Consider the following 12,256-nt stretch of genomic DNA (forward strand, 5'->3'; position numbering starts at 1 on the left):
TGAGATCAGGAATTTCAAGACCAGCCTGGCCAACATGGCGAAATCCCATCCCTACTAAAAATACAAAAAATTAGCTGGGTATGGTGACACACACCTGTAGTCCCAGCTACTAGGGAGGCTGAGACATGAGAATTGCTTGAATCAGGGAGGTGGAGGTTGCATGGAGCGGAGATTGCCCCACTGCATTCCAGCCTGGGTGATGGAGTGAGATTCTGTCTCAGAAAAAAAAAAAAAAAAAATTCCTTTGAATATCTGCAGTGATCTAAGTACCATAATACTTCTACGGCACTTAAATTATTTACACGGGCTGGGCACAGAGGCTCATGCCTATAATCTCAGTACTTTGGGAGGCTAAGGAGGATCATTTGAGCCCAGGAGTTCGAGACCAGTCTTTGCAATATTGTAAGACCCTGTCTCTATTTAAAAATATATATATTATTATTATTTTGTTTTTGAGATGGAATCTCACTCTGTCCTCCAGGCTAGAGTGAAGTGGCAGGATCTCGGCTCACTGCAACCTCTGCCTCCCAGGTTTAGGGAATTCACCTGCCTCAGCCTCCCAAGTAGCTGGGATTACAGGTGTGCACCACCACATCCAGCTAATTTGGGTTTTGTTTGTCTGTTTTTTTGAGACAAAGTCTTACTCTGTTGCCCAAGCTGGAGTGCAGTGGTGCAATCTTGGCTCACTGCAACCTCCACCTCCTGAGTTCAAGCAATTCTCCTGCCTCAGCCTCCAGAGAAGCTGGGACTACAGGCACATGCCACCATGCTGGACTAATTTTTGTATTTTCAGTAGAGATGGGGCTTCACTATGTTAGCCAGGCTGGTCTTGAACTCCTGACCTCGTGATCTGCCCGTCTTGGCCTCCCAAAGTGCTGGGATTGCAGGCATGAGCTACTGCGCCCGGCTAATTTTGGTATTTTTTTTTTAGTAGAGATGGGGTTTCACCATGTTGGCCAGGTTGGTTTCAAACTCCCAGCCTCAAGTGATCTGCCTGCCTTGGCCTCCCAAACTGCTGGGATTACAGGAGTGAGCCACTGTGCCCGGCCAAAAAAATTATTTACACAATTCCATCCTCTTCACTAATTGAAGCAATATGTGAGTCTTCTTAATCACTGTACCCCTATAGTCTGGCATAGTGCCTGATACATTCTGCGTAATAGATGGTGAATGAATGAATACATGAATGAAATGGCATGCAATCTAGGACACTTGAAGTGAGTCTGTATCACTGAGCTTTCTAAGGGGTGGTTTCCCACCTATATGCTATTTAATGTCACTGGGATCTTCTGTGCAGCTCTTAGAAGCAGCATCTTGTTTGCTCCTCTGCCTCTCACTGTCTCTTCCTCCAATCCTGGGGGTCCTGATTCATGCCTGGATTTGTCATCCCTGGCCTCTATTCCTCCCTCAGTAGTCTCAGTCTCACATTGGCCTGAGCTGTCCCCGCCCATACCATCCAGACCCTTGGGCCTCCCTAGTCCTGCACCGCTTCTCACCTTTCCTAGACCTATTGCATCTGGCTCCTTCAGGGATAGAGTGATCCCCCACCCCCCACCCTGACTCCATCCTGCCGATACTGGTCCAGGCGCTCCTGATGGTCCATGCTGGTGACAAGATCCACCAACAGCTGGAGCCCTCGCATCCATATCTGGGCCTCCTCAACACTGTTGGCCACCAGGTCCAGGTTGGAGCCACGGCCATGGAAGACAACGGTGAAGCCCTGCTCCAGGGGGAGCTCCTCTGCCAGGCTACGCAGCAACTCAGAATCATGCCCGTTACGTATTGTATCCACATCAGAGATTGAGACTGCCGGAGAAGAAGCAGGCGGAGGCATTGAGGAAGGGAGTCGAGCAAATAGCAGGGGCTAAAGGTGAAAGACCAGCACCCCCTTCTCCCTAATACCATAGAAAGGAACCCCAGCCTCTGCAGGCTGAATCCCAAAAAGCATTAGTACAGAGAGATGCCCCAGGGATTCAGGAGTCCACATGAATCATTGATGTTTTCAAAGGCAGCACAGCAAAGAGCCTGTGCTGAAAGTGGCAAGACATGGCTTCCAGCCACAAGCTGGCAGTATGACACAAACCAAAATGACTTAACTCCTCAGTGTCCTCATCTGACATAATGGATAGTCCCCTTCCATAGGCAGCCCCAATGGTGATCACAGGAGGACTGGTGTGGATGACAAATGGAAACACATTTGAAAGGCAGTTCTACTAAAGCATTATATGCCCAAGTCCAGTTCTCCCATTCCAGGTTTGAGAGCTTCCTCTTCCCAGATGTCTACGAGGGAACCAGAGAAATTCTTTCATCCCCTTACCTCAGCTGGGGGTGGTATGGATTGTGAGCAATTTAATTATGTCTTTAAAACAGACTCTCTTAGATATGTCCTGTGATCAGATTATGTCCTGTTATCATAAAGAGTTTGGTCAAGAAGTGCACACTGTTATGATTTTTTACGTTTTGTTTCTTGAGACAGAATTTCCCTCTTGTCACCCAGGCTGGAGTGCAATGGCATGATCTCAGCTCACTGCAACCTCTGCCTCCTGGGTTCAAGTGAGTCTCCTGACTCAGCCTTCTGAGTAGCTGAGACTACAGGTGCCTTCCACCATGCCTGGCTAATTTTTGTATTTTTAGTAGAGATGGGGTTTCACCATGTTGGCCAGGCTAGTCTTGAACTCCTGACCTCAGGCGATCCACCTGCCTTGGCCTCCCAAACTGCTGGGATTACAGGCATGAGCCATGACACTTGGCCACATTTTTTATATTTAAAAATATTTATCACAATGGCTAACATTTATTAAATGCATCCTGGTTTTACATCCCATGCTAAGTGTTTTACACATTAACTCACTGAGTCCTTGTAACCTACTAAGCAGATACTGTTTAATCCCCATTTTACAGATGAGGAAACTGAAGCTTGATTTATGTATATATGTATGTATGTATGTATGTATATATTTTTTTAGAGACAGGGTCTCGCTCCCCAGGCAGGAGTGCAGTGGTGTGATCACAGCTCACTGCAGTCTCAACCTCCTGGGCACAAGGGATCCTCCCATCTTAGCCTCCCAAATAGCTGAGACCACAGGCATACAGCACCACACCCAGTTAATTTTTTATTTTTATTTTTTATTGAGACAGGGTCTCCCTATGCTGTCCAGGGTGGTCTTGAACTTCTGGTCTCAAGCAATCCTCTTGCCTCAACCTCCCAAATTGCTGGGATTACAGGCATTGAGCCATCATGCCCAGCCATAGTTTAACTACTTGATTTGTCCAAAGCTACTCAGAAAGTGGCAGAGCCAGGGCTTTCATTTAGGCAGGCTGATGCCTGAGATCATGGTCTTATTATAATAATGACAAGATATAACCAATGATTTATTACATCTTACTATGTACCAAGGCTCTTTTTTTTTTTTTTTTTTTTTTGAGATGAAGTTTCACTCGTTTCCCAGGCTGGAGTGCAATGGCGCAATCTTGGCTCACCGCAACCTCCGCCTCCCAGGTTCAAGTGATTCTCTTGCCTCAGCCTCCCGAGTAGCTGGGATTACTGGATGCACCACTACGCCCGGCTAATTTTGTATTTTTAGTAGAGATGAGGTTTCCCCATGTTAGTCAGGCTGGTCTCGAACTCCCAACCTCAGATGATCTGCCCGCCTCGGCCTCCCAAAGTACTGGGATTACAGGTGTGAGCCACTGCACCCGGCCCTACCAGGACTCTTCTAAATGCTTTATATATGATAACTAATTTAATCCTCATACCAGCCTTACGAGGCAAGTACTGTTATGATCTCCTTTTACAGGCTCAGATACAGCCACAGTTAGGACAGCACAAACACACACTATTGTAGGACTTTGGTCCCTCCCCTGCCCTCAGGCTGCTGGGCTCCTTAAGATCCTATCCACCCATGTACCCACCCCCTGCTATCTAGGTAACTCACAGCTGGGCTTGGCACTGCCCTTGGCTTGCCGTGCATGCCAGACCATCATGCCGTCATTCTGAAGTCTGAAGTATCTCAGCTTCTTCCAGCTTTTGGACCTCACCTTGCGCATCAGCATGCCTTCCTGCATCAGCAGCAAGTCCTGATCGGTGGTCAGCCCTGGGTCAGGAAAAGCACGGGCTAGGTAGCCAGCAGAGAGGGTATTGGGTCCCAGGAGAGCTCTGGAACAGGGGTCCAGCCTCCTTCCCTTCCCTAACCCCTCTTCCCCTGCAGGGGCACTCACGGTCTTGCAGCAGGGACGCCATCACCCACTGTTCCACCGGCTGGCACCAGAGTCCTCTAAAGAAGCAAAGAAGAGCAAAGGGCTCTGGGTGAATCTTGAAGATCAAGCAAGAGAAAGAAACCAGTGTTTCCTGAGTGCCCACTATGTGCCAGGCACTTCAGCTACATAGTCTGTAGCTGATTTTTTTTTTTAAAGATGGAGTTTCACCATGATGGCCAGGGTGGTCTTGAACTCCTGACCTCAGGTGATCCACCCACCTCGGCCTCCCAAAGTGCTAGGATTACAGGCGTGAACCACCACACCCGACCCTGTAGCTAATGTTTGCTTCTAATTTTGAGTTTAGTGACTCTGAGACTTTAAATAGGTTTAGAAGCCTGACTCAAATCACATAAGGATCAGAATTTAAACCAAGATATGTCTGATCCCAGAGCCTCCACTATTTTCCATGGCTCTCTTCAGAACTAAACCAAAGTGTCTGCCAAGCACCCCCTTCCTACCCAATACCCCACGGACTACTAGTGCCACGTTTTGCTCACTCCACACCCTCTCATTATTAGGAACCAACATCTTGCTGGATGTCTTTCTGAGAAACTAGAATCTCTCCACACCCTGGCCTTCTCATTTCCAGGTGGAAGCCTTCCAGCATCCCTATTCTGGGAGCCCTCTCTATGCTCCCATGTGATTGTCCAGCTCCTGAGGGGCTGGAGCAGACTGTTTGTTTTCTCTTCGACAACGCTTAGTTGTCTTCTTCTATCTTCACATGGTAGAACATATTTTATAATTTTTCTTTACAGTTATTCTCACGGTTTTAATGGACCAATAAATTACACAAGTCCCAGAACTACATTTTCAAATTTTCTCTACCTACCAAAAAAGAGTGCCTCTTTTAAGACATATGCTGTCAACCGGGTGTGGTGGCTCATGCCTGTAATCCCAGCACTTTGGGAGGCTGAGGCGGGCAGATCACCTGAGGTCAAGAGTTCAAGACCAGCCTGTCCAACATGGTGAAATCCCGTGTGTCTATTAAAAATACAAAGTCAGCCAGGCGTGGTGGCACATGCCTGTAATCCCAACTACTTGGGAGACTGAGGCAGGAGAATCACTTGAACCTGGGAGGCGGAGGTTGCTGTGAGCTGAGATCACCACACCATTGCACTCCAGCCTGGGCAACAAGAGTGAAACTCCGTCTCAAAACAGACAAACAAACAAAAACACCTGTATCCATATGACATGTGGTCATAAGACAGCCAGTTTCCTTCTTTCTTTCTTTCTTTTTTTGAGATGGAGTCTCACTCTGTCACCCAGGCTGGAATGCGGTGGTGCAATCTCAGCTCACCACAATCTCCACTTCCTGGGTTCAGTGATTCTTCTGCCTCAGCCTCCCAAGCAGTTGAGATTACAGGCGTCCGCCACCATGTCCAGCTAATTTTTGCATTTTTAGTAGAGATGGGGTTTCATCGTGTTGGCCAGGATGGTCTGGATCAGAGGACCAGTTTCAAATCAGGGAGCCATAGAAGGTCAAAGCTGGATTTCATTTTATAGAAAAGGAGCCTGAGAACTAGAAAGGTTAGGTGAACTCAAAAGAATTAGTGGGCCAACAAACATGGAAAAAAGCTCATCATCACTGGTCATTAGAGAAATTTAAATCAAAACCACAATGAGATACCATCTCACACCAGTTAGAATGGTGATCATTAAAAAGTCAGGAAACAATGGATGACGGAGAGGATATGAAGAAATAGAAACACTTTTACACTATTGGTGGTTGCATAAATTAGTTCAACCATCGTGGAAGACAGAGTGGCGATTCCTCAAGTATCTAGATCCAAAAATACCATTTGACCCAGCGATCTCATTACTGGGTATATGCCCAAAGGATTATAAATCATTCTCCTATAAAGATACATGCACATGTATGTTTATTGCAGAACTATTCACAATAGCAAAGACTTGGAACCAACCAAAATGCCCATCAATGATACACCGGATAAATAAAATGTGGCACATATACACCATGGAATACTATGTGGCCATAAAAAAGGATGAGTTCATGTCCTTTGCAGGGACATGGATGAAGCTGGAAACCATCATTCTTAGCAAACTAACACAAGAACGGAAAACTAAACACGGCATGTTTTCACTCATAAGTGGGAGTTGAACGATGAGAGCACATGGACACAGAGAGAGGAACATCACACACTGGGGCTTGTTGCAGGGTGGGGGCTAGGGGAAGGATAGCATTAGGAGAAATACCTAATGTAGATGACAGGTTGATGATTGAAGCAAACCACCATGGCACATGTATACCAGAAGTTAAAGTATAATAAAAAAATTAAAAAAATAAAAGGCCGAGCATGGTGGCTCATGCCTGTAACCCCAGCACTTTGGGAGGCCGAGTCGGACAGATCATGAGGTCAGTTGTTCAAGACCGGCCTGGCCAACATAGTGAAACAAAATTAGCTGGGTGTGGTGGCATGCACCTATAGTCTCTGCTACTTGGGAGGCTGAGGCAGGAGAATCACTTGAACCTGGGAGGTGGAGGTTGCAGTGAGCCAAGACTATGCCACTGCACTCCAGCCTAGGCAACAGAATGAGACTCCATCTCAAAAAAAAGAAAAAAAAAAAATTAGTGCTAGAGTTGTTTAATGAGTAACGGAACTGGAATTAGAACCCAGGTCTCTGGCCAGGTGCTGTAGCTAACACTTGTAATCCCAGCACTTTGGGAGGCCAAGGTGGGCAGATCACTGGAGGTCGGGAGTTTGAGACCAGCCTGACCAACATGGTGAAACTCCATCTCTACTAAAAAAATAAAAATTAGTTGGGTGTGGTGGTGCATACCTGAAATCCCAGCTACTTGGGAGGCTGCGGCAGGAGAATTGCTTGAACCTTCAGGAGGTAGAGGTTGCAGTGAGCTAAGATCGAGCCATTGCACTCCAGCCTGGGCAACAAGAGTGAAACTTCATCTTAGAGAGGAAAAAAAAAGAACCCAGGTCTCCATACCTCCATACAGCCCGCTCAAGGATCTCACAATGACTCTGCTCTTAGAAAGGGCCTTCTCTAGAAAGCAGGTTGAAGTAAGGCTAGGAATCAATGAGGGACATCGATATTTTGTCTCTCCTCTCCATCATTTTCTCTTTCTTTCCTTCCTCCCTCTCTCTCTCCATCTCTCCCTCCCTCCCTCTCTCTCTTTCTCCTTTCTTTATTTCTTTTTTTTGGGGGGGGGCATGGGGTCTCACTCTGTTGCCCAGGCTGGGCTGCAGTGCAGTGGCATGATCTCGGCTTACTGCAACCTCCACCTCCCGGGTTCAAGCAATTCTCCTGCCTTAGCCTACTGAATAGCTGGGATTGGATTACAGGTCCACCACACCCGGCTAATTTTTGTATTTTTAGTAGAGACAGGGTTTCTCTATGTTGGCCAGGCTGGTCTCAAACTCCTGACCTCAGATGATCCACCTGCCTCAGCCTCCCAAAGTGCTGGGATTACAGGGGTGGGCCACTGTGCCCAGCTTCTTTCATCTCATTTTCTTTCTTTTCCCCATCCCATGCCTGACTTGGTCCTTTTTTTTCCTTCCCAGTTCACTATAAAAATACTTTTTTTTTTGAGATGGAGTTTCACTCTTGTTGTCCAGACTGGAGTGCAATGGAGCAATCTCAGCTCACCACAACCTCCGCCTCCCAACTTCAAGCGATTCTCCTGCCTCAGCCTCCCAAGTAGCTGAGATTACAGGCATGCGCCACCATGCCCGGCTAACTTTGTATTTTTAGTAGCGATGGGGTTTCTCCATGTTGGTTAGGCTGGTCTCAAACTCCCAACCTCATATGATTCGCCTGCCTCGGCCTCCCAAAGTGCTGGGATTATAGGTGTGAGTCACCGTGCCTGGCAGAAATAAATTTTTAAAATTATTATTTGTTTTGTGTGGAGATAAGGTCTCCCTGTGTTGCCCTGGTCTCAAACTCCTGGCCTCAAGCAATCCTCCTGCCTGGGCTTCCCAAAGTGCTGGGATTACAGGCGTGCGCCATCGTGTCTAGCCCCATCCTCACCTCTCTCTCTCCTAATCCTCTCTCTGTCTTCCTATTTGCTCACCTAGGTCAGTCTCTCCTCTTCTCATCCTTCTCCTCATCCCTTTTCCCCATCCCCTCTTCCAGTTGGTTCCGTCTTTTGACTCCACTAATTTCTAATGGCTCCGATTCTCATCTCCTCTGAGAATTTTGAGGCTGTGGTCCAGAAGGGAGAACACTTGGGTTCAGAACTCAGTAGCGTGGACGTCCCTCTGCTCAGCCTCACTTTTCTCTGTATCCTAGGAGATTGACCAAACAAACTGCCCAGAGAATGTGAATTAGAACCTAGGTGTTCTAGGTCTCGCTGTTTCCTCTGCAGTCTAATGATAGAATAGGAAGGATGCCACAGCTGATGCAGGTGCAGTGAGGAGAGAAGGAGCAAAGGACTTGGGAGTGAGGGCACTGGGAAAAACACAGAGAATGATGTCTGAGAATAAGAGAGGTTGGTCTTAAATATTAATTCCAGACACATATATGGAGATCTTTAATGATATAGTAATTACCTCTCTAATACAGACATGAAAATAGAGACACCAAAAGAGGTGAGAAGTAGCCCAGAGCTGCAGAGCACGATTTGGTCCTCAACTTCTTTTTTTTTTTTTTTTTTTTTTTTTGAGACGGAGTTTCGCTCTTGTTACCCAGGCTGGAGTGCAATGGCGCGATCTCGGCTCACCGAAACCTCTGCCTCCTGGGTTCAGGCAATTCTCCTGCCTCAGCCTCCTGAGTAGCTGGGATTACAGGTACGTGCCACCATGCTCAGCTAATTTTTTTGTATTTTTAGTAGAGACGGGGTTTCACCATGTTGACCAGGATGGTCTCGATCTCTTGACCTTGTGATCCACCCGCCTCGGCCTCCCAAAGTGCTGGGATTACAGGCGTGAGCCACCGCGCCCGGCCCTGGTCCTCAACTTCTAAGTGACTTCACGTCACCTAGAGATGGACTTTGGCAGAGTTGCCAATGGCACCAAGGAGATTACGGTGGGATTCAGGGTGTCTCGGGTCTCTCTGAGGGGCAAGAAAGAAGAGAATCATTTTGTCTACTCCCTTGCTTCTGAGAAGGATTATGCCTAACCTGGTTCATATAGAGGACAGAATGGCTCTGGTCACAGGTCATAGAATGTTGGCCCTTGAAGGTTCTTTTATAACACATCTAATCCAGACATTCCCAGCTACATCAGTAGCCTCTGGAATGTAAAATTGAGATCCCTTAGCCCTACCCAAAAATATACCGGATCAGAGTTTCCCAGGATGGGGCTCAATAATATATTTATTTTTAACAAGTACACCTAGTACCCAGGCAAGTCTGGGAAACCCTAAACTCTCTCCTATCACAGATCAGGAAGCTGTGGTTAGGGATCCCATAGCTAGTTAATGACACAGGCAGAACTAGAAGTAGGTTTTCTTACCAATACAGCACTCTGGTGTGCTAAGAAATTGCTCTGGTTCATTGAATAGGCAAAGAACAAGGCATAAAACTCAAACGCTGACTCTTTTTAAGGAACTCTCATAACTCTCCCTATTACCAGGGATCTCTGATTCCCCATGATTCTTGGTCAACCCCTATTTTGCAATCCTCAACAATCTGTTAATGAATCTATGCTAAAGCGTAGCTATTTCAATTTTCTCTTCCCTTATTGGTGGTGGGACTCATCTCAGGAGTGGCTAGGGTTGGCACTCCTGGCCCTGCATAGCTAAGAGGTACCTCATACAAAGGGATACTGACACAACCAGGAGGAAAGCTGTAATCAAGGAGGATAAGCTAGAGAGAACCGGGAGGTGGGAGCCCTGTAGCGCTGTTAGGGTGAGGAAAGGAGTCTCGGGTACAATTTAACCAGTGTGGGTGAGCATCTAGAGGGCAGAGATAGGGATTCAGGGAAGACAGAGCTTGGAGCAGAGGCTAGTCAGAGCTTCCAGACTCTTACCGTGGGCAGGAAGGCCGAATAGCAGTCCTGTCTGTGCAGAATAGCAGTCCTGTGTCTGAACTGTGCCTCCCGAGCTCTGCGATGCTGTACGATCAGGAAGCCCAGCCTGGCTCCTTTTCTCTTTTGCTCCCCTTGGCACTGGCTTTTTTCCTCCCCTCTTCTACCGCAGCTGGCTGCGGTGACTGGCAAGTTATAGCCGGAGGGAAGCAGTAAGAAGGGGAGAGATGTGAGCTCTTTCCCGTCCAGCCCATCCAACTCTTAAAGGCCCAGGACGCTGGTCAATGTGAGGGATGAGTGGGGGTGGGGTGGAGAGGATTAAGGGCACCACATCTCCAGGGAGGAGGAGCCTGGCTGCCCTTCATCTTGATGCCAGCCCTCATTGACCCCAATCCCGAAGGAGCTCTCAAAGTGAAGGGAGTGTCCTCAGTTGCAGTGCTCTGTGAATCACTGCTTTTCATTCTGGTCCCTGCATGTAATACCACTGTCTCTGCCCTTATTTAATCTGGCTCCTTTCCACAGTGTCTGTTTCCACTGGCCTACTCTTGTATCTCTGAATCCTGCCTTGCAGGGCACTCAGTCTAGCTCTGTCGCACAGCGAAAGTAAGAAATAAGGTGGGAGGCCGGGCGTGGTGGCTCACGCCTGTAATCCCAGCACTTTGGAGGCCAAGGTGGGCGGATCACCTGAGGTCAGGAGTTCAAGACCAGCCTGACCAACATGGTGAAACCCCGTCTTTAAAAAAAAAGGTGGGAAAAGAGGAAGATAAGGAGAAGGGGAGGACAGGAATGACGGTAGAGTATAGAGGGACAGATAGATTCGTATCTGTGTACATTTTAGGCATTCATTAAATATTGAAAGAATGCATAGATGAATGTGTGAAACAATTCATTTTTTTAAAAACATCCATTCATTCCTCCTACAAGCATTTGTTCAGCACCTCCAGGTTATAGGTCATAGCCCCCAGAAAGGAGGTAGCACCTTCAGGACATACAAGCATGTTTATAAAGGTGTGTGCAGAGATGAAGCATAGGCTGAGGGAACTGTGGGAAATGGTGTAATTTTAAGTGTGCTGAGATCTGGCTGCCTCTCATGGTTCCCACAAGCATCCCTCAACTGCCTAATATTTTACCATTAGTGATTATAGCTACGTATTTTTAGTCCCATTAAAATAAAATCCTCCTAAGTGATTACCATAAAAGTCAGGATAGTGGTTACTCTTGGGAGGGGAGGAATTGTGATGAGATGGGACACAGAGCTGGCTTCTGGCATAGCTAGCCAAATGCTATTTCTAGTCCTAAGTGCTATTTCTAGTCCTAAGTACTTCACTTCATAATTTATTAAGCTATATATTCTCTTCATGTAGTTTTCTATATGTGTTTTTAATTTTTTAAATATCTCATTTAAAATATCATATATGTGTTAATTTTTGAAGGCTTAAGGATTTTAAATAATTTTTTTTTTTTTTTTTTTTTTTGAGATGGAGTCTCACTGTTGCCCAGGCTGGAGTGCAATGGCGTGATCTTGGCTCACTGCAACCTCCGCCTCCTGGATTCAAACAATTCTGCTGCCTCAGTCTCCCAAGTAGCTGGGATTACAGGCACATGCCGCCACCCCTGGCTACTTTTTTTTTTTTTTTTTTTTGTATTTTAGTAAAGACAGGGTTCAACGTGTTGCCCAGGCTGGTCTCAAACTCCTGAGCTCAGGCAATCTACCCGCTTCTGCCTCCCAAAGTGCTAGGATTACAGGCATGAGCCATTGTGCCCGGCCTATTTTAAATAATGTTTTAAAAATTTAATCCCGCCGGGCGCGGTGGCTCAAGCCTGTAATCTCGGCACTGTGGGAGGCCGAAGCGGGTGGATCACGAGGTCAAGAGATCGAGACCATCCTGGTCAACATGGTGAAACCCCGTCTCTACTAAAAATACAAAAAATTAGCTGGGCATGGTGGCGCGTGCCTGTAATCCCAGCGACTCAGGAGGCTGGGGCAGGAGAATTGCCTGAACCCAGGAGGCGGAGGTTGCGGTGAGCTGAGATCGCGCCATTGCACTCTAGCCTGGGTA

At 47.1% G+C, this 12,256-nt stretch overlaps 1 protein-coding gene across 6 annotated transcripts in view; it reads right to left on the bottom strand.

Annotated features, from left to right (window-relative positions):
* Window positions 1-10,832, bottom strand: part of PLCD4 (phospholipase C delta 4) — a 28,113-nt gene extending 17,281 nt beyond the window's left edge. The window contains exons 1-4 of one of the 6 annotated variants that reach the window (XM_032278208.1): window positions 10,200-10,832; window positions 4,219-4,274; window positions 3,936-4,094; window positions 1,578-1,806 (exon numbers count right to left, since the gene is read on the bottom strand). In XM_032278208.1, the coding sequence (XP_032134099.1) occupies window positions 1,578-1,806; window positions 3,936-4,094; window positions 4,219-4,240 (410 nt within the window). In that variant the 5' untranslated portion in view covers window positions 4,241-4,274; window positions 10,200-10,832. Of the gene's footprint in view, window positions 1-1,577; window positions 1,807-3,935; window positions 4,095-4,218; window positions 4,313-10,199 lie in introns of all 6 variants that reach the window. The other 5 variants (XM_032278209.1, XM_032278211.1, XM_032278210.1 and 2 more) reach the window with 5 other exon arrangements.
* Window positions 10,833-12,256: the final 1,424 nt, after the last annotated feature.

The sequence above is a fragment of the Sapajus apella genome, unplaced genomic scaffold (assembly GCF_009761245.1).
Source record: "Sapajus apella isolate SASKATOON/1434 unplaced genomic scaffold, GSC_monkey_1.0 scaffold10, whole genome shotgun sequence".
Classification (NCBI taxonomy): domain Eukaryota; kingdom Metazoa; phylum Chordata; class Mammalia; order Primates; family Cebidae; genus Sapajus; species Sapajus apella.